General features: G+C 66.4%; 17 protein-coding genes across 17 annotated transcripts; 9 read left to right on the top strand and 8 right to left on the bottom strand.

Annotated features, from left to right (window-relative positions):
* Positions 1-327: 327 nt before the first annotated feature.
* MSM1 (methionine--tRNA ligase) lies at positions 328-2,873 on the top strand (the record flags this gene model as incomplete). Its single annotated transcript, XM_060264202.1, has 3 exons — positions 328-598; positions 621-952; positions 1,167-2,873. The coding sequence occupies 3 exons, from the start codon at positions 328-330 to the stop codon at positions 2,871-2,873; spliced, it is 2,310 nt and encodes a 769-aa protein (XP_060120185.1).
* A 71-nt stretch (positions 2,874-2,944) lies between these two features.
* MJAP1_000233 (uncharacterized protein) lies at positions 2,945-3,686 on the bottom strand (the record flags this gene model as incomplete). The annotated part of the gene is made up of 2 exons (XM_060264203.1): positions 2,945-2,948; positions 2,989-3,686. The coding sequence occupies 2 exons, from the start codon at positions 3,684-3,686 to the stop codon at positions 2,945-2,947; spliced, it is 702 nt and encodes a 233-aa protein (XP_060120186.1).
* Positions 3,687-3,743: 57 nt separating this feature from the next.
* MJAP1_000234 (carboxy-cis,cis-muconate cyclase) lies at positions 3,744-5,087 on the top strand (the record flags this gene model as incomplete). The annotated part of the gene is made up of 1 exon (XM_060264204.1): positions 3,744-5,087. One exon carries the CDS (start codon positions 3,744-3,746, stop codon positions 5,085-5,087), a length of 1,344 nt encoding a protein of 447 aa, XP_060120187.1.
* A 26-nt stretch (positions 5,088-5,113) lies between these two features.
* MJAP1_000235 (uncharacterized protein) lies at positions 5,114-5,798 on the bottom strand (the record flags this gene model as incomplete). The annotated part of the gene is made up of 2 exons (XM_060264205.1): positions 5,114-5,237; positions 5,260-5,798. 2 exons carry the CDS (start codon positions 5,796-5,798, stop codon positions 5,114-5,116), a joined length of 663 nt encoding a protein of 220 aa, XP_060120188.1.
* Positions 5,799-5,849: 51 nt separating this feature from the next.
* MJAP1_000236 (uncharacterized protein) lies at positions 5,850-6,918 on the top strand (the record flags this gene model as incomplete). The annotated part of the gene is made up of 2 exons (XM_060264206.1): positions 5,850-6,847; positions 6,873-6,918. The coding sequence occupies 2 exons, from the start codon at positions 5,850-5,852 to the stop codon at positions 6,916-6,918; spliced, it is 1,044 nt and encodes a 347-aa protein (XP_060120189.1).
* Positions 6,919-6,923: 5 nt separating this feature from the next.
* On the bottom strand, positions 6,924-7,649 carry MJAP1_000237 (uncharacterized protein; the record flags this gene model as incomplete). The annotated part of the gene is made up of 2 exons (XM_060264207.1): positions 6,924-6,951; positions 7,132-7,649. 2 exons carry the CDS (start codon positions 7,647-7,649, stop codon positions 6,924-6,926), a joined length of 546 nt encoding a protein of 181 aa, XP_060120190.1.
* A 496-nt stretch (positions 7,650-8,145) lies between these two features.
* MJAP1_000238 (uncharacterized protein) lies at positions 8,146-8,995 on the bottom strand (the record flags this gene model as incomplete). The annotated part of the gene is made up of 3 exons (XM_060264208.1): positions 8,146-8,319; positions 8,343-8,556; positions 8,580-8,995. The coding sequence occupies 3 exons, from the start codon at positions 8,993-8,995 to the stop codon at positions 8,146-8,148; spliced, it is 804 nt and encodes a 267-aa protein (XP_060120191.1).
* Positions 8,996-9,078: 83 nt separating this feature from the next.
* MJAP1_000239 (uncharacterized protein) lies at positions 9,079-10,437 on the top strand (the record flags this gene model as incomplete). Its single annotated transcript, XM_060264209.1, has 1 exon — positions 9,079-10,437. One exon carries the CDS (start codon positions 9,079-9,081, stop codon positions 10,435-10,437), a length of 1,359 nt encoding a protein of 452 aa, XP_060120192.1.
* Positions 10,438-10,443: 6 nt separating this feature from the next.
* Positions 10,444-12,065, bottom strand: MJAP1_000240 (uncharacterized protein; the record flags this gene model as incomplete). Its single annotated transcript, XM_060264210.1, has 7 exons — positions 10,444-10,814; positions 10,837-11,084; positions 11,111-11,540; positions 11,563-11,728; positions 11,755-11,782; positions 11,805-11,943; positions 11,966-12,065. The coding sequence occupies 7 exons, from the start codon at positions 12,063-12,065 to the stop codon at positions 10,444-10,446; spliced, it is 1,482 nt and encodes a 493-aa protein (XP_060120193.1).
* A 49-nt stretch (positions 12,066-12,114) lies between these two features.
* On the top strand, positions 12,115-12,414 carry MJAP1_000241 (uncharacterized protein; the record flags this gene model as incomplete). The annotated part of the gene is made up of 1 exon (XM_060264211.1): positions 12,115-12,414. One exon carries the CDS (start codon positions 12,115-12,117, stop codon positions 12,412-12,414), a length of 300 nt encoding a protein of 99 aa, XP_060120194.1.
* Positions 12,415-12,608: 194 nt separating this feature from the next.
* MJAP1_000242 (uncharacterized protein) lies at positions 12,609-13,334 on the top strand (the record flags this gene model as incomplete). The annotated part of the gene is made up of 1 exon (XM_060264212.1): positions 12,609-13,334. The coding sequence occupies one exon, from the start codon at positions 12,609-12,611 to the stop codon at positions 13,332-13,334; it is 726 nt and encodes a 241-aa protein (XP_060120195.1).
* A 20-nt stretch (positions 13,335-13,354) lies between these two features.
* MJAP1_000243 (uncharacterized protein) lies at positions 13,355-14,326 on the bottom strand (the record flags this gene model as incomplete). The annotated part of the gene is made up of 1 exon (XM_060264213.1): positions 13,355-14,326. The coding sequence occupies one exon, from the start codon at positions 14,324-14,326 to the stop codon at positions 13,355-13,357; it is 972 nt and encodes a 323-aa protein (XP_060120196.1).
* A 162-nt stretch (positions 14,327-14,488) lies between these two features.
* Positions 14,489-15,214, top strand: MJAP1_000244 (uncharacterized protein; the record flags this gene model as incomplete). Its single annotated transcript, XM_060264214.1, has 1 exon — positions 14,489-15,214. One exon carries the CDS (start codon positions 14,489-14,491, stop codon positions 15,212-15,214), a length of 726 nt encoding a protein of 241 aa, XP_060120197.1.
* Positions 15,215-15,253: 39 nt separating this feature from the next.
* Positions 15,254-17,821, bottom strand: CDC27 (anaphase-promoting complex subunit cdc27; the record flags this gene model as incomplete). Its single annotated transcript, XM_060264215.1, has 1 exon — positions 15,254-17,821. One exon carries the CDS (start codon positions 17,819-17,821, stop codon positions 15,254-15,256), a length of 2,568 nt encoding a protein of 855 aa, XP_060120198.1.
* Positions 17,822-17,859: 38 nt separating this feature from the next.
* On the top strand, positions 17,860-18,680 carry CFD1 (cytosolic Fe-S cluster assembly factor cfd1; the record flags this gene model as incomplete). Its single annotated transcript, XM_060264216.1, has 2 exons — positions 17,860-18,594; positions 18,651-18,680. The coding sequence occupies 2 exons, from the start codon at positions 17,860-17,862 to the stop codon at positions 18,678-18,680; spliced, it is 765 nt and encodes a 254-aa protein (XP_060120199.1).
* A 63-nt stretch (positions 18,681-18,743) lies between these two features.
* ADK1 (adenylate kinase) lies at positions 18,744-19,511 on the bottom strand (the record flags this gene model as incomplete). The annotated part of the gene is made up of 1 exon (XM_060264217.1): positions 18,744-19,511. The coding sequence occupies one exon, from the start codon at positions 19,509-19,511 to the stop codon at positions 18,744-18,746; it is 768 nt and encodes a 255-aa protein (XP_060120200.1).
* A 69-nt stretch (positions 19,512-19,580) lies between these two features.
* Positions 19,581-23,159, top strand: REV1 (deoxycytidyl transferase; the record flags this gene model as incomplete). Its single annotated transcript, XM_060264218.1, has 1 exon — positions 19,581-23,159. One exon carries the CDS (start codon positions 19,581-19,583, stop codon positions 23,157-23,159), a length of 3,579 nt encoding a protein of 1,192 aa, XP_060120201.1.
* Between the last annotated feature and the right edge of the window lie 71 nt (positions 23,160-23,230).

Below are 23,230 nucleotides of genomic sequence, written 5' to 3' on the forward strand. Positions count from 1 at the left end.
GCCTTTTTGGCGGCAGCCTCCTCCTTTTGCTTCTTCAAAAAGGCGAGGTCCTGAATTAGGTAGTATACGTACGTCCTCATCAATGTCCTTCTGCTGCTTCTTTCCCTGCTTGAGGGGCTTGAGCTTGCCTCCCTGGCGTCCCGACATTGCAAGCACGTAAGCGCAGTCGCGGCGAGAAAAGACGCCGTGGCGCAATGCTGACTAAAAAGAGAACCGCGAGGGTCACGACAACCCAAAAGGTAGGGGACGCGGCGTGTGCGGCGCGTGCGGCCCCGCCGCCCCGTCCCAATGCCTTCGACCATCGGACCGCGTACGCGGAGGTCCGCCATGACTGCCGCTGAAAAAAAGATCGCGCAAGACTCGCCGCCGGCGCCCAAGCGTCGGGCCCGTGCGCCGCACCGCAAGACGGACCACTCGGTCATCGAGCGGCGGCGGCGCGAAAAGATCAACGACCGCCTCTTGCAGCTGCAGCAGCTTGTGCCGGCATGTCGTGCACAGGCGCTCGAGTACTTTGAGAAAAAGTCGCCGGACGGACCCGAGGACCAGATCCGCACCGAGCTCGTGCTGGAAAAGCTGTGTGTCATTGCACACACCGTCGGTACGTGGCGCTGCTCACACAGACTATGTATCCCAGCTCCAGACACAGCTCGAGGCGTACCGCGCCCAGTGCCAGTGCGAGCCGAGCATTCCGGCGCCGGTGCCGGACGGCGACGCACACGCAGATATTGCGCACGACGACAAGCACCAGTGCGTCGCGCCGAGCGGTTCCGAGACAGAGAGCCTCTCGCTCTCGCCCAAGAGCGAGTCACACGAGGAGGCCGGCACGCCGCAGCGGCCGAGCCCCGAGCCAGCCGAGCTGGCATGCGACGACGACACATGCATCGCCGACGAGCCGCCCAAGTACGAGTGGCCAGTGTACGCGGTGCCGCCGTGGGACGGGCGTGCGTTGGAGGTATGGCCCCGCACATGCTACGCCCCGCCGTGGCCACGGCCGTGCATCCACCGCCCCCGGCCGTTTCATAGACACGAGGTGTGGCATCGCGACGCGCACCGCTCCTACTGCCTGTGTCCTCCGGGACCATGGCACGACGAGCCGCGCCGCGCGCACCGCTGCGTCGCGCGCCTCGATTTTCCCAAGCGCTCCGCGCACGGCCGTCGATAGCAAGTGGAGGCTTTCTACCATGTGGAGCGTCGTACGAAGAAGCGCGCTGCGCGGCGGCGCGGCGTGGCGGGGCGTCGCCGGCCGCCGCTGGGCGTCGAGTAAGCCGTACTATGTAACGACGCCGATCTTTTACGTGAATGCCGAGCCGCATATCGGGCACCTGCACTCGGACGTGCTCGCAGACGTCCTGTGCCGGTACCAAGGGCTGCGCACCGGCGGCTGGTCGCGAACGCCGGGCGACGTGTACCCCCCCCCGACCCGCGCGCAGTTCACTACTGGCACGGACGAGCACGGGATGAAGGTGCAGCGCGTGGCCGAGTCGCAAGGCATCGAGCCGCGTGCGCTGTGCGACCGTGTGAGCCAGCGTTTCGAGGCGCTGGCGGATGCCGCCGACATTGCGTACACGCGCTTCATCCGTACCACCGACGCGGACCATGCCGGGGCGGTCGCCGCATTCTGGAAGGCGCTTGCGGACAATGGCCACCTGTATGTCGGCCAGCACGAAGGATGGTACGCCGTGTCTGACGAGGCATTCTACCCCGAGAGCCAGGTGCGCAAAGTGAGCCACAACGGCGAGACGTACCACGAGTCGATCGAGAGCGGGCAGCGCGTCGAGTGGACGACCGAGGTGAACTACAAGTTCCGCCTCTCGGCCTTCCAGGCGCCGCTTTTGGAGTGGCTCGAGGCGAATCCGGATGCGGTGCAGCCCAAGAGCATGTACGAGCATGTGGTGGCCGAGGTGCGTGCGGGCCTGGCCGACCTGTCCGTCTCGCGCCCCCGCTCGCGCCTGAACTGGGGCATTCCGGTGCCCGGCGATGCGGAGCACACGATCTACGTATGGGTCGATGCGCTGGTCAACTACCTGACGGCCATCGGCTATCCGAATGCGAACCCCCCCCCGGCGTGGCCGGCAGACGTGCACGTCGTCGGCAAAGACATTGTGCGGTTCCACGCGGTGTACTGGCCAGCGATGCTCATGGCCGCGGGCCTCGCCCCACCCCAAACCGTCGTGGCCCACGCGCACTGGACCGTGGAGAAGGCCAAGATGTCCAAGTCGCGTGGCAACTCGGTGAACCCGTTCGAGGTGCTGTCGACCTACGGCGCCGACACGATCCGGTGCTTTTTGATGCGCGCCGGCGGCAACCTGACGACCGATGCGGACTATTCCGCGGCGCAGCTGCACGAGTTCCAGCGCAAGTACCTGCAGGGCCAGCTCGGCAACCTCTTGTCGCGTGTGCTCGCGCCCAAGATCCAGGCGCGCCTCGTGGACCGTGCTGTAGACGGCGCGGTGGCCGCGCCGATGCTCGTCGAGGACGACGCGCCGCTTGCGGCGGCCGTCGCCGCGCTGCCCGCCGCGTTTGACGCGCACGTCGCGCGGTTTGAGCTGGGCCGCGCGCTGCAGAGCGTCTTTGACGTGCTTGGCCTCGCGAACGAGCACGTCCAGCGCAATGCGCCGTGGTCTGCCGAGACGTCGGTCGACGGCGTGCACCGCTCCGTGTACCTCGCGTGCGAGACGCTGCGGATCTGCGGCACGCTCCTCCAGGCGGTGATGCCAGAGGCAATGACGCGCATGCTCGACCTGCTGCAGGTGCCTACCGAAGAGCGCCGCTACGCTGCGCTGTTCCTCGACGGCGAGGCGGCGCTCCGTGCGTCGCTGCCGCTGTACACGGCGAGCAAAAAGATTCCGCCGCTCTTTCCCCGTATCGAATAGCTAGCATACTACGCACCCTGCGCCCTTCTTTTCACCGCTCATTACCACCATCAGGCGCCCCGTGGTGGTGCTCAGCTCGCAGACGTCGCCGCGCTTCCCGTTGCCGGTCATCCACGCAGGCAGGTCGGGGTCGACGACCATCTTGGCGGTGCCTTGGCGCTTGTTCGTGCCCGCATCCACGCGCTTGGCGTGCGACGTGACGCCGGGCGACATTTGAAACGTGCCAGTTTCGACGCGCCACGAGAGCATGCCGTTGAACGAGTGGGGCAGCACCACCGTCACGTTCCCTGTGGTGGACTGGCACCGGATATGCAGCGGCCGCCGGCCGACGTACTGCGGCACATGCACCGTGACCGAGTTGCGCACGCTCTTCGCACTCACAAACACGGTGTTTTTGCGCATGCTATCCGAGAGCAGCGCGGGCGACACTTGCGGCGTTTCGCGCATGTGCGGCGTCTGCGGCGTGTACGGCGAGTGGCCGCCGTGGCCGTGCACCACGTTCACCGTGACCTGGATCGGGCTCGTGCGCGAGTGGAAAACGGCCGAGGCCGCATTGTCCTGCACCACCTCGCGCAGAGGCATGTCGTACAGGGGTGGGGAGACGTCCGGCACGCTCGCCCCGATCGTATACGTGCCTTTGATTGAGGCGCCGGGCCAATCGATGTACAGATGGCGCACGGGCTGGTCGCCGTCCTCATCGAGGATCGCGCGGTGCGGCGCATCGTCAATATCAGCAGGAACGCCATCGTCCGTCTCGATCTGTGGTATCATCACCGAGCGCCGGTGCTCGGCGGTGCTAGCATGACTCGCCATGGTGGTCCGTGGGAGCCAAAAAGGCGTGGCCAATGAAATTGTGTGTGGAGTTCTACGATGGCCGCACCGCCGCTGGCCGCGAGCGTTTGGGGCACGCCGGGCGTGCTGCCCTCGCTGGATCCTGCCTCGCTGTACGCCGAGGCGCTGCTGCAGCTCGCGTACGGGTCGACGCATGCCGTCTATGCGCTCGAACCGCGCACATGGCCCCACTCGGACACGGTGCCGAGTCTGTACGCCGCCGAAGGCGACCAGCACCGGGTGCTCGTCGGCGACCCGCTCGCCACGACGCCAGACGCAATCCGCGCATACCTGCGTGAACACTCGCCACTTGATGCGCCGCTGCGTCAGGCGCCGCTCGCCGCGGCGCGTGCGCAGGCGGCGCAGGCGGTGCTCGACGACGCCCTCGCGGACCTCGTCCTGCACGCCCTCTTTTCGCTCCCGGCCAACTTTCAAAAGGTGACTGCGCCGGGCCTCGCGGAGCCGCGCCGACATGTGCTGCCCTCGTCGCTGCCGCGCCGCCTGCGTGCGGCGGTGCGCGCACGCCTCGAGAGCCCGTCGATCGGTCTGTGGGGCCTCGGCGGGAGCTGGGAGCGCGAGGAGCGCCTCGAGGCGCGCCGCTGGAACGCGACCGCAGGCCTCGCAGAGGCGCGTGATCCCGCGTCGCAGCTGCCCAAGACGGGTATGGCGCAGCACCCCGGCCTTGCGAGCGACGTCAAGGAGCAGTGGGAGCGTTCGCGCATTGCTGCGCGCGCGCGCGAGCTGTTTGCGACGCTGCGTACGATGCTCGGTGAGGGCGAATTCCTCGTGGGGTGCGCGCAGCCGACGTCTGTCGACGCGCGGATGTACTCGCTCCTCGCGCCGCTCGTGCTGTCTGTGCCGCGGCTGCCGATCGATGTGCTGCCTGCACTCCTCGACGCCGAGTTTCCCGAGCTCGTGCGGCACACCAAGCGCATGCACACGCACCTGTGGGGCGTCGCGCCGAAAGAGATGTGGGCGTGGCAGCGGCCCAAGGCCGAGTACAGCCAGCCCGCGCTGACGCTCGCGCCGCTCTGGGACGCGCTCTCGCCGAAGAAGTGGATGGCCGAGTGGCGTGCGGAGAAGAAGAGCGAGGAGCGCCTGCCGCCGACGCTGCGGTACGGCCGCCTGGCGTTTGGGCTGTGGGCGGTCTTTGGCTCGCTCGCGTACATTGCGCTGACTGGCCTCATTACGATTGAGTACGACGAGGAGGGCGAGGAAGACGAGGTCGACCCCGACGAGGTCGACCCCGAGATCCACCCCGAAGAGGTCGACCCCGACGAGGTGGAGCCGGCGACCTATCCTCCCCCCGAAGAAGGGCCGCCGGACATGGGCACGATCGACCCGTCCGAGTTCCTCGAGGACGGAATGGAAGACGACGAGTAATTCGTAACTCGTTCATAGCTATACCACTATGCCTTTTGCTTCTTGCGTGTCTTGGACTCGCTCGTGCTCTTTTTGCGCTTCTTTATCCGCTCCGCGTCGCCGTCGGCCTCTTTTTCGCTCTTTTTCGAGGCGAGTGCGCCCATGGGAATACTGGGTGAGTGTAGGCACGTACAATTTGCCTTGGAGGCGCTCCCACGGCTGGACATGCGGGACGTGCGGCACCGCGTGCAGGTCCGCCGGCGCGTCGCTGCTCGGCGCGCGGCGCGCCATGTACATCCGGCGGTGCATCTTCTTCGGCGCGATACGCAGGGTATTGGAAGAGGTCGGCAGGAGCGGCACGATGCCGCTCAGGTCGGTCGCGATCCCGACGCCGTTCGTATGCTCAAAGTAGTCGTGGTCGACAAACAGATTCTTGCGCGAGGCGCCCGCCATATCGATGAGTTGCGACGCTTCGTCTCCGTGCTCCGTACGCCGCGTCGACGCGCTAAATAGGTCGTAGATATCCTTGCCGACGTCGACCGACGCCAGCGGCGCACGCGACGAGCCCTGCAGCGCCGCAAGCGGCAGCGTTACGCCATCGAGCTTCGACACGTCCACCTCGTCCGGCACACGGATCACCCACAGCTCGTGCTGGTCATCGCCGGCGTCCGCGGCGAGCGTCGCACGCTGGTAGCCGTCCGGCGCCACAAAGCTCTCCGATGCATCTGCCATGGCCAAGAGCAAGCGTTCAAAAAAAGCTGAGTCAGCATTCCGCCCCGTAACATGGGCCGTGTCGAAGTGGGGAGTGCATTGTTGGGCCTGGTGGTGCTGCACCTGGTGCTGCGTGCGCTGCGTACGTCGTCAAAGCGCAACAAGAAGATTGCTCCGAAGCATGAGCGTGTCGTGATCCTCGGCGCGTCGACCGACGACGGCCTCGGCGCCGCGTTCCTGCAGCAGTACCTCGAGCGGGGTACGCGCCAAGTCGTGATTGTCGGCCGCCGCCTAGGCGCGCTCGAAGAGGTGCGTGCCAAGGTCCTCGAGCGCACCGCCGGAAAGCGCGCCGAGTCTGCCGAGGTGCATGTGTTTGCCGCCGACTGTACCAAGTCCAGCGACGTGATTGCCCTGCGCGACTTTGTCCAGACGACGCTCCACGGCTTCGACACGCTCCAGGTGGTGTTTGGCGTGACGTCGATCATGCCGGTGCTTGGCCTGGCGAACGTCGACCCGAAGGGCGTCAATGCGAACGGCGAGGCGTCGACCCGCGTCGACCCGACCGTCGACGGCCTCGATGCGATCGCCAACACGGTGCAGCACTCGTGCGACGGCAATGTCAAGGGCACGGCGATCGTCCTGGGCGCGCTGATCCCGGTCCTGCAGACGACGTCGATCGACCCGGTGGTCGTCGGCACCGGCTCCGTCGCCGGCCTCATTCCGGCGCCGACGCGCGCCGTGTACTGTGCGACCAAGGCCGCGCAGCACTTTTTGCTCGAGAGCGTCGCGCTGGAATGCGATTCGCAGGCAGGCACGCCGGTTCCGGGCACCGACAAGCGCCGCGCCCTCGTGCGCTTCCTGCTTATCGCCCCGGGTCCGATCAAGAACTCGTTCGTGAAGACGTACTCGGTCGACTCGACGACGGGGCCGCGCGACAACCGCGACAAGGCGCTGGACGTGAACGACGTTGTGCGCGCGACGCTCCAGCGCGTCGATGCGAATGGCACCGGGATCATGGTCCTGCCGCCGGCCGCCTTTGTGGCCGCGATGCTCTCCAAGTTTAATCTGACGTACGTCCTCGCTCTGCTTACCCAGCCGCGGCGTGATTGCGAAGGAGGCACACAAGCTGTATCACTATTAGTGTATTTACATGGTATCCTGTCGAACGACATGACTGTAGTGGCCAGGCGTCCGGTTTCGACACAGCTCGCAGTCCTCTCGGTATCCCATGGTGTATCGCAGCAGTGGCCTGCCGCCGGTGGGTAGCTCCGTGTGTACTCCGGGGGAATAGCGCCGCGCAGATGTCCCGGGGTCAGTGGGCGCCTCCTCGTCAGCGAGGCGCGGCACACTCGACCGCATTTTGCCCAGGTTCGACGCTGGAAGGGGGGGGCCGAGGCCCGAGTCGGGGTGGATGGGGGCGGGTGGCGCTGAGACGTCGTCTTCCATCGACAGCCGCGAAAGAGCAAGGGGCGAGGGGGTGGGGGGTTGGAACTGCGACGCCACGCCACGCTTGAGAAATTGCTGAGGCGCCGTGGCAAGGGGGAGCGTCGGCTGCGTGGGCTCTTCCATCATGCCGTCCCAGCCGCCGGTTCCTTCGGGATCGGGCGATGCAGGCGGCGCGCCGGGCGAGTCGCGGATCGCACTGGCGCGCTCGCCGACCCACACGCCGGCACGGAGCGTGTGCACGTCGTCGTCGCTGGGCGTAGGCGAGTAGCGGGCCTGCCGCTTGCGCCGGTGCGCCCAGCTCGTATAGGACGGCCGGTCCTCGATGCTCGAGTCACTTGCGGTGCTTGCCGTATCAGAGACAATGCTGTGGCTCCGTTTGTGGTTCAGTGGCCAGGGAGGCGGCGTCCCTGGCGTGTCGATTTCCATCGTGACACAAGCCAGAAGTGCCGAGGGATCGGTGCACGGACGACAAAAAATCCACGTGGAATTTCACATGGACGGCGCCGTTCGCTTCACGGCATAACGCCGAGTAGGCCGAAAGGCGGTGCACTTGCAGATGAACGCACCGAAGCGGACGTAGATCGCGTGTCAGGTCGCTGCCATAGGTGCAGCAGGGTCAATCGTTTAAACAATGGCGCATAAAAACGCGATAGGCGAGTAGGAGAAGACAAAGCCGAGGCGCGACGCGTTGTGCACGACGGTGAGCGCGCAGCCCGCTGCGCTCCACACGCGCGCACCGCATGCGTCGCTGCGCGAGCAAGTGGCTCTCCATAGTACTGCAACTTCGCACGTCCCAGCCTGGGCACGTCCCTCGTCCTCGGGCGTGGGCACCCCTCGACACGTGGGTTGCATGCCGAGAGTGGTCGACACGCAAACGGCGCCTCACACCCTACTATTGCGTGAACGCTTCCTCCTATCCTATCTAGGCAAACTCAGGGACGCAGTATTCGCCCGGGCCGTACGGCTTCGTGGTGAGCGTGCGCTCGCCGCCCTCCGGCGCCGAGTTCAGGCGGTCGGTCTGGGGACCCGTCTTGGGCTGCTCGCCACGCTCCAGGGCGTCGATGATCTTGACAATCGATTCGGGCGAGAGGTCCTCCTGAGGTCAGCAAAAATACGTACGTAGTAGTCGTCGTTGATCTGGACCATGGGCGCGTTCGCGCAGGCGCCGAGGCACTCGACCTCGACCACGGTGAACTTCTCGCTCGCGTCCGTCTCGCCTGCGTGCACACCGAGGCGCTCCTCGATCGCGCCGAGCACCGAGTCGGAGCCGCAGCCACCGAGCTTGCACGGCGTGGTGGTGCAGACCTGGATAAAGTGCTTGCCGACCGGCGTACTACATTAGCAAAACACACGTACCGGTTGAACATCGTGTAGAAGGTAGCGACCTCGTACACGCGCATCGCGGGCATCTCGAGGTAGTCCGCGACGTAGTTCATCGCCGACAGGCTGACCCAGTTGTCGTTCTGCTTCTGCGCAAGGTGCAGCAGGGGAATCACGGCCGCCTTCTTGTAGTGGTCAGGGTAGCGGCTGACAATCTCTTCAGCCACCTTCTGGCTCTCCGCGTTGAAGGAGAAAGGAATGGAGGGGTTGTTGTACGAGGTATCGCGGTGCACAAACAGCGCATCCGAGCGCACCGGCGCGCTGCTCGACATGCTACGCACTGCAGAACGTGCCATAGGCACAGCAGTGCGCGGCACAGCCGTGCGCTGAGCCGCAATGAGTCCGCGCGAAGCCACCGTCTGGGCCGTTTGACGCAGTGCCGAAGCCGCCATGCTTGTCTAAAGACTCGCCGCTGGTTGGCCGCCCGTCCCTGCTTTTCCGCGTCACGTGGATTCGTGCCACGCGCGCCTCCACCATGAATGCCCTGTGCGGGGGATGCGGCGGGGTGGGCACGGTGCATTTCCTGGAGGAGGCGGGGACTGAGGTGTGCACCGCGTGTGCAGCGCTCGCGGGGGAGTGTGCGCTGGATGTGCCACACAATGCGGCGGCAGAAGCGGCCGAGCCATGGCCGACCGACGCCGAGAAACACCTCCGGCACCATACCTACGACGCAGCAGCAGCGCGGCGCGCCGCACAGCGGCGGCGCGAGGCGCAGTATACGGGCGTGATCCATAGCGCGGCGACACGGCTTGGGTATGCGTATGCTAGCGAGCGTGCCGCAGCCCTGTTTTCGAGCTGCGAGGGGCAGCGCGCTGCCGCCGCCGCCGCCGCCGCCGCCGCTGCAGCGCTCTACGCTGTGCTGCGCAGCGACCGGCGGGCCGTGGACGCACCGGCCGTCGCGACCGCGATCGAAGTCCCGCTCGCGGCACTTGTGCGTGCATTTCGCCTACTGCGCGATCGCGCGCCGTTCCGCGACGTGTGCCTCGACGATCCATCGATCTACACGGCAGGCCATATTGATTTCCTGCTGCTCATCTCCGACCAGATACCCCACCCTAACGGCGAGCGGCTCCACGGCACAGAAAAAGAGAAAGCACTGTGGCTTGCGAATGCTGTCGCACAGAGCTGCCTGGCCTACGAGCTTACCGGGCTCGACATGCAGCCGTTTGCCTTTGCCATCGCACTGCACGCCATCGAAGGCGCATTGCAGCGCACGCTGACCATCCGCACGCTCCTTCCGTATGCTCATGGTGCCATGGCGCACCGGCTGCGCGTAGGATGCATCGCTGCACCCCCAAGCGGCTCGGCGTCGACGATCCTCGCCCGCTACGCCGAGATCGAAAAGATGCTTGTGCACGCGATCGCGCAGCTGCCGTGGGTCGCCAACCGGCCCAAGAAGCGAAAATTTGGGCGCCGCGACGTTGCGCTCTACCTCGAGGACGCGGCGCGTATGTGGGACAAGCACGGCGCGCCAAAGCCCCTCGCCGCGCAGTGGACCAAAGCCTTTCGCGCCGAGGTGCCCGAGAAGGACGATGCGCCGGCTGTGCGCCGGCCGACGATTGCCGAGCGCCTAGGCCTGACGCATGCCGCGATCGATGCGATGGGCGACGATCAGGTCGATCGCATCCTCTTTTCGCGCGAGGAGCTCTTGTCCTACTTCCGTACGCCCGAGGAGCAAGCTGTCGTGTGCCAGCTCAAGGGATGGGACGACAAAGAGGCGGCGGTGCCTGAGCCCGTCGCAAAAGATACCCCCCACCGCCTACGTAATGACCCCGAGCTGTATATGCCGCTGAATCCCGCCGATCTTTCCGACGGCTCGGATTGGGAGGCCTAATGTAGACTATCCACCCGGCACTTCTTCACGGTGCACACCCCGCGGGCGGTCCTTGCTTTTCTCGCCGGCCAGGTCGCCGTACCAGTCGCGCGAGAGACCCGCCTTGGAGCGGTCCGACTCGTTAAACGGCCCTTTGAGCTTGCCGGTAAAGTTTTTGCGGACCTCTTCGCGAAACACGTCGACGGGGCTCAGCGGCGTAGGGCTCGTGGCACACAGGTACGTCAGCCAGCGGTGGCCCGCGGAGACGTGAGTGATCTCGTCGAGGTGGATCACCTCGAGTGCCGCGACCGAGCGCGTGTCGCCGGCGACGCCAAACTTGCGGATCGTCTGTGGATTCACATCGAGGCCCCGCGCTTCGTGGACGAGGTGGATGATGGCTGCGTGAGCGAGGATACGTACACAGGCGCGCATACAAACTCTCGGACGTCTCGACGGCCGACTCCCACAGGCCGTGGTGCACCGGCAGTGCGCCAAAGTAGCTGCCCATCTCCATGAGGCGCTTTTGCAGGAGCGTAAAGTGCTTGGCCTCGTCTTGTGCGACCTTGAGAAAGTCGGAGTAGAACTGCGTAGGGAGCGACGCAGGAGGGCGTGGATTGTCGTCCGTGCGCATCGCAGCAGCGCTCAGGCGCGGCGCGCGGGCGATAATGCTGCGTCGGTCAGTCGAGCGACGTACTCCCAAGCCAAATCGATCGCCCACTGCTCGATATTCGCGAGCGCATGGAGGAGCGCAATGCGGCTGCGCTCCGTGCCGGCCTTACCGCGCCGCCCTTCGTGGCCGGGATCGACGCGGTGCTCGGACGGGAGACGCGGCGGCCATTCCGGCGGTGTTTCTTGGTCCGGCACGGCCCACTGGCCGTTGGCGTCCCAGCGCCCGCCGCCGACCGTGCGGCACTGCCCGCTGCGAAAGGCCTCGGTCGCGTACTGTGTGTAGGCGACCTTGGCCAGCGGCTCGGGCGTCGCGAGGATCAGCGCGGCCCAGGCACAGAGCGTGCGCGGCGCAGGCTCCGGGCGCGGCACGGCGGCCCAGTCGAACGACGGCGGGTTGTGCGCATCGCCCTCTGGCTTCGCCTCGTGCGGCGCGTCACGGGGGGGCTGCGCAAAGGCTGCGTGAGGCGCGCAGCGTACCTTCCGAGACAGGGCGAATTTCCACGAGCTCCCACACCGATTCTCCGTCGCGGACGTCGTCGGTCGGCGGTCCAATCAGCACATCGTCCCCTTGCACGTCCACCGGGTATATACACGACGACAGGCCCGTCGACGACTCGCCTGAGCTCAGCTGAAAATCATATTGCTGCGTGAGAAAAGCGACGTACATGCCACCTGCGTGAGCGCGAGCACGTACGGGCTGCGTCAGCCGATGCACGTACCAAACCACGACCAAGTCCTCTATTTCGTCGTCGCCGCGCGACTCGAGCGGCGCGCTCTCGAGCGGCGCGCCGAGATGAGGGCACGCCGCCTCCATGCAGTAATATCTCGCTTGGCCATCGTCCGCGAACGAAAAGAGCACTGCGTGAGCCAGCGCACATACAGACAGAGTGGTACGTCTGTGCCACGCTGTTGCGCAGCGTAATATGATGGCGTGCGGCGCCGTCGAGCGCCGCACGCGCTCCGATACGCACCCAGGGCATGCCCGTCAGAGCACCACGTGGCATCTACGCCGCTTTCCGCATCACCACAATGATCGGTCGTTTGGCGCGCTATGCGACGGATGCGATGATGGTCTCGACCGTCCTTGCTGGCATCAAGCATGCTACCGGTCTGTCTCCCGATCTTGAGCGCATTTCCGAGCCAAGCATTCGGAGCGGTGTGCAGCAGTACCTGAACGCGGGCGACTACGTGTTTGGCGCCGCCGTGTCGTTCGCCCAGAACAGCAACTACTTCCGCGCATACGCGTCGTCGGGACATGTGTCGCTCTTTGGCGAGGACGGAAACCATTTGCGCCAGTTCCCCTCGCCGCCCAAGTCGGGCAACTGGTAATGCCGCCGCGATAAAATGATCGCGTCCGTGCGTACTCGCATCTGTCTGTATCTCATGCATCTCTACGACATTATCACAATCATATCCGTAGCCATCGATAGATGGAACGAAAGCATGCCGGGTGCCGGGCGCCGCGCCCGGCGCTCGCCCTACCGTGTTGCTTGCTCCACTTGCGAAATTCGCCCTTTTCCGCCATGTTGCCAGGAGGGTCGATCGCGCTGGCGCACCCCGCGGTCGACGCCGAGACGCGCCTGCTGGTGCTCCCGCACCCCAGCAGCGGCGCGCCGACGTACTTTAGCACGCCTGCAGAAGGCGAACACGAGATGTACGAGCTGCTCGTCGTGCGCGCCGAAAAGCCGAGCGCACGGAGCTGGATGGTGGCCGCCCGCGATGCGCACGCGGGCGGCAGCGTGCTCGCAGACGGCGCGCTGCGTGTCCTCTCGCCCATCGACCCCGTATTTGTGCTGCTCGGCCTCCTCGCCGAGAGCGACGCGGAGCGCCGTTTCTGCCCCGCCGACGACCTGGCCGAGGCTGCGGCCGAGCGGCACGCCCAGCGGCGCGCGACCGAAGGCAGCGTGCGCCCCTGGCCGGACATTGCGCCGTTTCTACTACATCCCCGCATGGCAGCGCACCTCCAGCGCATCTGCGATACCCAAGACGAGCCGTCGGCGAGCGACGGACTCGTGTACCGGCTGAGCTATGACAAGATCGGTGCGCTGCTCTCGGACAAGTGCGCGCGCCTCGCGCAGTCGGCCGTGCACGACGCTGCGCCCGAGACGCTCGGGCGCCAGGTGCGCAAAGAGCTCGCCGATGCGCAGCATGCGAGCGACGCCGAAATCCGCGCCGCGCAAGAATCCGTCGCGCGGCGTCTGGTGCAGAGCTACCTTCCGCCGGCGGTCGCAGGGCGATGGGTGTCGTAGCATGATACTGTACAGTCTATTTATACACGCGTGGGGAGAGTAGGGGGAATCGGGGGCTCGTTGGTAGGCGCGCAAGGGGGTGGCAAAGGCGAGAGTGCCCAGGACCATTCCGCTTCGGCGCTCGACAAAAACGTCCGGTCTTCGCTCTCGGGGGTATGCAGAGCTCCTCGCTCCAGGGCGGGCGGAGCATTCTTCTCGTCTTGGAGTTCTTTGAGGTGCTGTTCCGGCGACCAACGCCATTCTTCGCGTTCCAGTGCCGCGTACGGAGCCAAGCCGAATCGCGAGCCCGAGTGCTCAGTTTCGCTCAGTTGCGGCGTGGTCAGTGCCGACGGGCGTGTGTTGGACGGCGACCGGCTGGGCTCGCGGCGTTCCGGCGGCCGTTCGCATACGGGCGACCGTCCCTTTTGGGGCGTGCGCGTCGGCACCTGCCACCGATCGCTTGCGCCCAGCCGCTCGGTGGCGATGCGGATGCGGCGGCGCTCGGCGTCGATGTAGCTGGGAATCGGGATGCTTTTCAGATCGAGTTTGAGGTCCATCAGGGGCAGCGACACGTTGCTCGCGTTCCCCACCCTGCGGCGCTGGAGGACTCCCGCCGCAGAACTCTCGATGCTGGACGAGGAGCGCGGCTTGGTCCCGTGCTCGTACATCCCCCACGAGGAGGCGCGCAGGTCCGGCGGCGAGAGATCCGGCGAGCACGATCCCGTCCCGTTGCGCTCTGATACTTCCAGGTCCTCGAGGCGCCTCCGCGCTGCACGCAGTCGCTCCATCACTTCTTCGTCGTCGTCATCTTCTTCCTGCTCGTACTCGTCGTCGTCGTAGAGGTCATCCGAATCGAACTCGTCGTGTATAGGCGAGACAAGCGATCGGACGATCCACTCGCGCCGCGCAAGCTCAGTCTGCGATAATGTACGTGACGGCGGTAAGAGATCTGGAAGCTGGAGCTCTGGCACGCCGGGCGACATTTGGCCACCGTCCGCGTCACGGGCGGCCATCGTCCGAGGCGAGCGGTAGCGAAGCGGGGTAGAGGGTCCGATGTCACGTGACCCATCGGCCGAGCTGACGTTACGCGCGCTGAGCGGGCGGGCCGCGGACCAATCGCTGGACGGCCATTACCCAGTGCCCTACGTTGCCCGTTTAACTTCCTCACGCTGACCATGGCCTCGCTGTTTGTTCGCCGCGTCGCGGCACGCTCTATGGTGCCTGTGGCGCCTGTGCGTGCCTTTTCGATGACGTCGGGTGCGTGGGCTAAGCCGATGCCCGGCCCCGCCGGCACCACTGGCCCCACCCAGATTTCGCCGGTGCACGATGCGCTCAACACGAGCAAGGACCACACGATCCCTCACTCGCACTACGCCCGCCCGTCGGCGCACGGCCCGGACTACTCCAACGGCCCGAGTGCGTTGGAGAAGGCCGGCCAGCTCTTCCTCTTCACCGAGCTTGCGCGCGGTCTGTGGATCACGCTGGAAAACTTTTTCCGCCCGCCGTACACGATCCTATACCCTTTTGAAAAGGGACCGATGAGCCCCCGGTTCCGTGGCGAGCATGCGCTGCGTCGCTACCCGACCGGTGAGGAGCGCTGCATTGCGTGCAAGCTGTGCGAGGCGATCTGCCCTGCGCTCGCCATTACCATTGAGAGCGAGCCCCGCGCGGACGGCGCCCGCCGCACGACGCGCTACGATATTGATATGACCAAGTGCATTTACTGTGGCATGTGCCAGGAGGCGTGCCCGGTTGATGCCATTGTCGAGACGCAGACGCTAGAGTTTGCAACCGAGACGCGCGAGGAGCTCTTCTACAACAAGGAAAAGCTCCTGGCCAACGGCGACCGCGCCGAGGCCGAGATTGCGTCGAATATCTACGCGGACCACCTGCAGCGCTAATACCCTGTGCAGGGTCCGTAGTGCCTATAGCGCAAGCTTCTACGATTCAATCTGCTCGTAGACGAACGAGTGCGAGGCTTGCATCTCGGCGCTCCCCGACGAGTCGTAGAGCACGGGGTGCGCCGGGTCGAGCATGAGCGCATCGCCGTCGATGCTCTCGCCGTCGGTCAGCACGGAGTGCCCATCGTCGAGGAACGCGCCGTCGTACTGGCTCTCTTCGTGGTCGTCCTCGGCAATCGACGCGTTGCCACCGGCGTGCAGCGCGAGCTTTGCGCCCTCGCCCATCGCACTCACTTCGCGTACGCAGCGGGGATCGAGGTCGACGGCTGTCGCGAGGTGGTGCGCAATCTCGGAGGCGTACTGCCGGGGAAGGCGCGCCTCGCGCACGCCGCCACCGGGCGACGACGGTGGCGTCGCGTCGCTCGTCGCGTCGCTCGTCGTAAAGCGGCCGCCACCGAGGCGCATGTAGGAGCGCGCCAGGAGCAGGTGCACCTGCGGCTCCATCGGCGCGAGCGCACACACCTTGAGCAGCTCGGCGTGCGCCGCCGCCCGGCGCTGCGCAATCTCGCGGCCGGTCAGCGCGGCGACCTCGCCACGGCGCACCTCGTGCTGCGCCTCGTGCACAGTCTTTAGGAGGAGCTGCGCCTTTTTGAGGCGCGTCATGGCCGCCTTGGGGTTCATGCGGATCGCGCGCTGGTACACTGACAAGGCCCCGTCGAGGTTGCCGGCCTGCTCGAGGGCGTAGCCGAGCAGGTCGAGCAGCACGGGGTTGCTGCTGTTGATCAGGAACGCCTCGGCGTACGCCTCGCTCGCCAGCGCCGCGTTGCCTTCGCGCAGGTATACTTGGCCGAGGCCCGCGAGCGCGTTCCAGTGCCGCTTGTCGCAGCGGCGCGCACACCGAAAGAGGCGCACCGCACGCACGGGCTGGTCGAGCTCCAGCGCCTCGTAGCCGGCGAGCGTGTAGGCGTACGCACACTCGGGCGACACGAGCGTCGCCTGGACAAAGCACTGGTACGCCGCGTCGTGCTGGTGCTGCAGCGACCAGGTGTTGCCGGCAGCAATGTGCGCGACCGTCGCGCGGGGGTCAATCTCGAGCAGGTCCTGCGCAAGCGCGGAGAGCGCGACCTCGCGGTGCAGCTGAAAGAGCACCAGCGAGTAAATGTCCATGTGCATCAGCAAGAAAGGCTCTTGGCTCCGCGCCTGGGCAAAGTGCGTCTCGGCCAGGGCGTACTCGCTGCAGTCGTGCAGCGCACGCGCGAGCAGGCACTGCATGCTTGCGATGCGCCGGTGACACGCACGCAGCGAGCCCGGCGGCACGGCGTTGGCGTCCAGCAGCGGCAGCGCCTCGCGGCCGCGGTACAGCCGCACCAGGCGGTACGCCTCGCCGACGTCGCGCAGCAGCTGCAGCGTGTACCGCTCGGATTCGCTCTCTGCACGCACGGCCGGACGCGCCTCGGGGCGGGGCGGCGCGTCAGTACTGCGCCGCAGGCCGCTGTCGGTGCGCGACGCGGCGCTCGCAGGGCGCATCCGCGGCTTGGCCTCGGGCTTTTTGGGCGCGGGGCGCACCGGCGGCCGCCGCTCCGGCTTGGGCGGCTGCGGCGCCGGGCGCTCGGTCGCCTGGTTGGTATTGCGCGACATGCCGAGCGTGCCGCGTGCCATCTCCGAAGCCTGGCGCCTCGGCACGCTCGGCACGGGCGGCACCATGGTATCTTTTGGGGGAGGGGGGACCGCATTCGTGCGTGCCATGCCCGAGCGCAACGCAGCGGCGCGCGGCGTCACGCGGCGCACCGGGCGTGTCGGGCGGGTGCTTGGGCCGCTCGGCGCGTCGTCTCGGCGGTCGTCCGGCCGCGCGCGCTTCATCGGCTGCGGCTCAGGCCTGTCCGTCTTGCGCATGCTCGTGCTCGTGCTCGTGCTCGCCTCGGCATACGCTTCGGGGCCGCTCGGCGCCATGCCGATATCGCACAGGCCGGTGTAGGCCCCCCAGTTGTACAGATCGTGCTGGCGCGCCTCTGCAAAGTAGGCCGCCGCGTCGCTGTACCGCGCCTGCTTCATCGCAATGCGCCCGAGCTGCGTGTTGACCTGCGAGGCGTACGCGCCGTCTCGGTCGCGCTCCGGGGCCGTTTCGGGTGGTTGTGTCGCGTGGTGCATCGTCCACTCGAGCGCGTCCTGTGCCTCGCGGAAGCGCCCGAGCGCAGTGCAGGCCGTCGCATAGACCCGCGCGCTCTGCACGTCGGCAAACGTCGCGCTCGCGCCGCGCTGCAAGAGGTGCACGGCGGCGAGGGCGCCGGCGCGCGACGCGATGTTTGGCGCCGGCGGCGACGCGTGTCCCAGCGAGGAGGGTGCAAAAGGAAAGACGAGCTCTGCACCGCCCATCATGTAGCACGTCGCCAGCACGCGGCGCCCCTGGACGGAATCCGGCTCGAGCGCGAGCGCGTGCGACGCATAAAACGTCGCCGAGGCCACGTCGGGACTCGCGGCGGCGCCCGGCGCATCGGCTATCTGCAGGTAGCTCTCCGCGAGCCCCGCAAGATGCTGCGCATGGCGCGCGCGCGTCCCGGGCGGCAGATGCGCTGCGCTCCGCGGCGCAGCGGCACTCGCCCCTGCCATGATCGACGGTGTTTGGATGCCACGTGGTTCCCTCCGCCATGGATCCGAAAATTACGCGTCGCCTGGGGCGTGTGAAGCACATTGTGCTGGTGCTCTCTGGCAAAGGCGGCGTCGGCAAGTCGTCTGTCGCCGCACAGCTTGCCCTCTCCCTCTCCTACCAGACCGAAGGGAGCGACCGCCTCAAGGTCGGCATCCTCGACATTGACCTGACCGGCCCATCGATCCCCCGCATGCTCGGCCTGGACGGCGCGCCGGTGCACCAGAGCACGGACGGGTGGGTGCCGGTGTATACCGATGCATCGCAGTGCCTTGCCGTGATGAGCGTCGGCTTCCTCCTGCGCTCAAAAGACGACAGCGTGATCTGGCGGGGGCCCAAGAAGCAGGGCATGATCCGCCAGTTTCTCGGCGACGTGCGCTGGGGCGATCTCGACTACCTGATTATCGACACGCCGCCCGGGACCTCGGACGAGCACATCTCGCTTATGGAGGCGATCCACGACTTTGCGCCGGTCGCCGTGATGGTCACGACGCCACAGGCAGTGGCACTCAACGACAATCTGCGCTCGCTCGACTTTACACGCAAGGTGGGCCTGCCGGTCGTCGGCATGATTGAGAACATGAGCGGGTACGTGTGTCCCCACTGCGACGAGTGCACCAACGTCTGGGGCAAGGGCGGCGGCGAGTCGCTCGCCGAGCGCGAGCACATCCCCTTCCTCGGGCGCGTGCCGATCGACCCTGCGCTGGTGCGCCTGCTCGACGACGCGAAAGAACGCGTGGCGAGCGGCGAGGCGACGCAGCCTCCCGAGGAAAACACCGGCACGGCACTCAGCTACGCAACCATTGGGCGCTACAAAAATAGCCAGACGTTTGCCATCTTCCAGGCAATCACGGCCAGGATCCTACAGTATACCCAATCGACGCATTAGGCGCTCTTGCCGTCAAAAATGGCACTGATCGACTGCCACACCGTGCTGGGCGAGGCGGTCGCGTCGACGGGCGACCAGATGCCGTGCTTCTTGTAGTAGTCGGTCACCGCGGTGGTCTGCTGGTGGTAGGTGCCGAGACGCTTGCTGAGCGTCGCCTCGTTGTCGTCCGAGCGGTGCTCAAGAGGCTCACCGGTCACGTCGTCGGTCATGGGCTTCTTGGGGGGGTTGAACTCGGTGTGGTAGCTGCGGCCCGAGGCGGGGTGGACCAGGCGGCCGAGGATGCGGCTGATGAGCAGCGAGTCGGGGATCTGGAGCTCCACGACGTGGTCGAGCTTCTGCTTGCGCTCTTGGAGCATCTGGTCAAGCTTCTCGGCCTGGGGGGTGGTGCGGGGGAAACCGTCGAGGATGAAACCCTTTTGGCACTGCTTGTTGTTCTCCAGCTGGTCCTTGATCATGTTGACCATGATCTCGTCGCTGACAAGCGCACCCTTGTCCATGATCTTCTTGGCCTCCTTGCCGAGCTCGGTACCTTGGCTCACCTGCGCACGGAGCAGGTCACCAGTCGCAAGGTGACACACGAGGTTCTGGAAACGCTCGAGGATCTTGGGGGCCTGCGTGCCCTTGCCGGCACCGGGGGGGCCCACAAGCACCATGCGCACACCCTCGGCAGTCTTGCCGGCATCGCCCTCGAGGCTTGCAATCTTCTTGTTCAGCTCGGCAACAAGCGACTTCAGGTAGCTCAGCTCACTCGTCTGTTCAGTCATGGCGATCAGATGGAACCCGTCTTCCGACGCCGACCGACAATTACGTAATCACCGTGCACGGTCGCCGCCATGCGGGGGGGGACGCCGAGCTCGTCGAGCTTGCTGAGCGACGACCCGGCATTCCTCGAGGAGCTCGCGAGGGTCGCGACGCCGCGGGGGAGTGCTGAGGAGGGGGGGAGAGGGGTGCCGAGCGAGCCGCACGAGCCGCCACTCTCGCCGCCGCTCTCGCCGCCGCTCTCGCCGTCGCTCGAGGCGTCCCAGGGCAGGCCGGCGTACCTCGAGGGCGACATGTACAAGGCCATTGGCTTTGGCGACTGGGGGGCATACATGAGGAACAAAAGGGCCAAGCTCAAGGTACAGGAACGCGACATCGCTCCAGAAAAGGAGTCGGACGCACTCAAGGGATGCGTGATCTACATCAACGGTCGCACGGACCCGCCGTACGCCGAACTACGCAGGATGATTGCCTTGAACGGGGGGGATCATATGCCGTACCTCGACCAGAAGCGGCCCTGCACGCATATCGTCGCAAGCCGCCTCACCCCGAAGAAAGTCGAAGAATTTCGCAAGTACCGCGTCGTGCTCCCCGGATGGATTGTCGAGAGCTGCCAGCGGGGCGTACGTGCGGACTGGACACGGTGGCGGTGCCCAGACATGGTGTCCTCGACGACCATGCCGCTCTTTGGCGCGGTCGAAGAGAAGAAGAAGGACGAGAATAAAGCGGTGGCAAATGCATTGCTGCCCACGACGTCGTGGCGCGCGTTTGGCGCAGAGGACGACGAGCAGGATGCCGAGACGAGTGCTGGTGAAGACGAGAAAGGTGACCCCGACCAAAACGATGGGCAGCGTGAAATGGGCCGAGAAGCGGAGCCATCGCCCAGCGGGCGAATGGATTTTGCGGATGCACCCGCCGAGAATCCTCTCCCCGACGTTGCTTCTCTGTCGGACGACCTCGAAAAAGAAGAAGCTGCTCCTGAGCCGCTCGTCGATGCACTCGATGCTTTCCCTGCCGATTCTCCTCCGAAAGCCGCTCCAGATACCCCTTTGGACGCAGAAAACACGCACGATACCCCTATACCCCCCCGCGTTCCGCCGTACGCACCTGCTACGCGGTCTTCCCATGCCGCCGCTCTCCTCTCGGATGCATCGTGGCGTGCGGAGCACACGGCCACCAATGCCGGCTTTCTCGCCGGCTTTTACTCGAGCAGCCGTCTGCACCACCTGAGCATGTGGAAAGCGACGCTGCAAGAGCTCGTGGCCGAGGCCCTGACCCAGAGCGGGCGCACCGAGACGCCGGCCGTGTCCGGCCCCCGCACACTGATGCACGTCGACTTTGACAGCTTCTTTGTCACGGTCGGCCTGCGTCTGCACCCCGAGCTGCAAGACAAGCCGGTCGCCGTGTGCCATGCGACGCGCGCCGAGCACGTCTCGAGCACGTCAGAAGTCGCTTCGTGCAACTACCGTGCCCGCTCGTTTGGCATCAAGAACGGCATGAGCCTCGGCCAAGCCCGCCAGCTGTGTGCAGACATTGCCACGATTCCCTACACGTTTGACGCGTACTACCAAGTCTCGCTCCAGTTTTACACGCTGCTCCTCGGAATTGGTGACGCGCTGCAAGTCGTGAGTGTCGACGAGGCGCTCATCGATGTGAGCCTTTTGCTTGAGCGCCTGCAGCAAGTCCCTGCGCCGCGGCTCCCCCATGCATTGACGGAGCGGTTTGCCAAGCACGCGACCGGGGCGACCACTGCGGCGCATGCCCTCGCCGAGGCGATCCGCGAAGCGATCCGCGAAGAGACGCAGTGCGAGGCGAGCATCGGGATTGGAGCAACGATCCTGCAAGCGCGCCTCGCGACGCGGCGTGCCAAGCCCCGCGGCGCATTTCATCTCGAGGCCGAGCACCTCCCCGCCTTCCTCGCGCCTCTCGATGTGCGCGATTTGTGGGGCGTCGGGTACTCGCTCTGTGAGCGATTCCAGGCGTGGCTCGGCACGACCAAGGTCGGCGAAATTTGTGCCATGACCGACGAGGACCAGCTTGTGCGCCATTTTGGCCCCAAGCTCGGGCGCTCGCTGTGGGAAAAACTGCACGCGGGCGGCACGGATATTGTGCAAGGCACGCGTGTCCGCCAGACGGTCGGCGCGCACGTCAACTGGGGCGTGCGTCTATCAAACACGAACGAGGTGAATGCGTTTGTGCAGCGTGTCTGCGACGAGGTTGCGCAGCGTGCCGCACGGCTGCGCGTCGTCGGCCAGCACCTCGCGATCCAGGTCATGCAGCGTGCGCCAGACGCGCCGATCGAGGCGCCCAAGTTCCTAGGGCACGGCAGCTGCCTTACGCACCACCGCTCGGACCGCATGCGCGCGACGAACGATGCGCATGCGCTGATGCACACCGCGTGGCCGATGGTGCTTAAACTGGCCATCCCCCCGAGCGACGTGCGTGGCCTGGCGATTTCCCTCGGCAAGCTTGCGCCGGTGCACGTCGAGCTCGAGCAGCCGCGGCTCGCCTTTCCGAAGAAGGAAGAGATCGAGGCGACGCCGCCTGGGAGCCTCTTTCAGATCCCGTCTGCGTCGCAGATCGATGTCGAGGCGATCGAGCACCTTCCGGAAAGGATGCGGCACAGCGTGCAGGCCGCGCTCGACGCGCGCACCGAGCGCCCACCGCCGACGGCGAGTTTCGAGGCGCTCGCTGCGTCGCTCGGCCTCGATGCCGACGTGCTTGGCGAGCTCCCTGCCGATCTCCGCGACGAGGTGCTGTCCGAGATGCAGGAACGTGCCGCGCCGACGACGCCGCGTAAGCGCAAGAGTGCCACGCCTCAAGGCACGCCGACGACGCCGCGGCGCGCTGGATTCGGGCAGCGTACGCCGACCTCGACGCCGCGCAAAAAGAGTCCGCAAAAGAGCCCCCAAAGTCGCCTCGCCGCCTTTCTCTCGCCGACCAAGTTCAAGGCCGAGACGGCGAGGCCCGCGCCGCTCAACGACGAGACGCCCGAGGCGCAGGGCCGAGTCGACGTGCCCCTGTCGCCGACGCTCCGGGCCATGTCGATCGATGTGGACGTCTTTCGCGCCTTGCCGCCGTCCGTGCAGGCCGAGGTGTACGCCGAGCACCTCGCCGCGTCCGAGCACCGCAGCCGACTTCGGCGGCGGCCTGAGCGCCCTGTCGAGCGCACGACGGCGGCCGTGCGGCGGCATGCCGCCGAGGCGGCCGTGCAGCACGAAGCCAAGATCCGTACGGACGCCAAGACTTTTCCGCGCGACGACCCGGTGATCTGTGCGGCGCGTACGTGCCTCGGCGAGTGCGACGGCCCCGAGCCGCGTGCGTCGCTCGTGCAAGTCGCCGCCCGCCCCCCGCCGCCGTTGCTGCACGCGCGCCTCGACCTGGACACGTTTCGCATGCAGATCGCCGAGTGGTACCGGCAGTGTCGGCACGACGCCCCCCGCGCGCACGACGTGCAGCGACTTGAGCGTGTGCTGCTCGAGTGTGTCGACCACGCGCTCGGCACGGCCGACGGCGTGCTGCGTTGGTGGGACTATATCCTGGGCGACGACGCGCCGGCGTCCTGGCGCGACGCCTACTGCGCCGTCGCTGCCTCGGTCTACGCCGCGGTCCAAGCGCGGTACGGTGTGCCGCTCGCCCACGCCGCACGGTAGCTCGTGCGGGCCTCTCGCGGCGCGCTGCGTTCCCGCCGGCACTGCGCGCTCCATAGCCTTGGGTCCTGACC

Source organism: Malassezia japonica, chromosome 1 (genome assembly GCF_029542785.1).
Source record: "Malassezia japonica chromosome 1, complete sequence".
NCBI lineage: Eukaryota > Fungi > Basidiomycota > Malasseziomycetes > Malasseziales > Malasseziaceae > Malassezia > Malassezia japonica.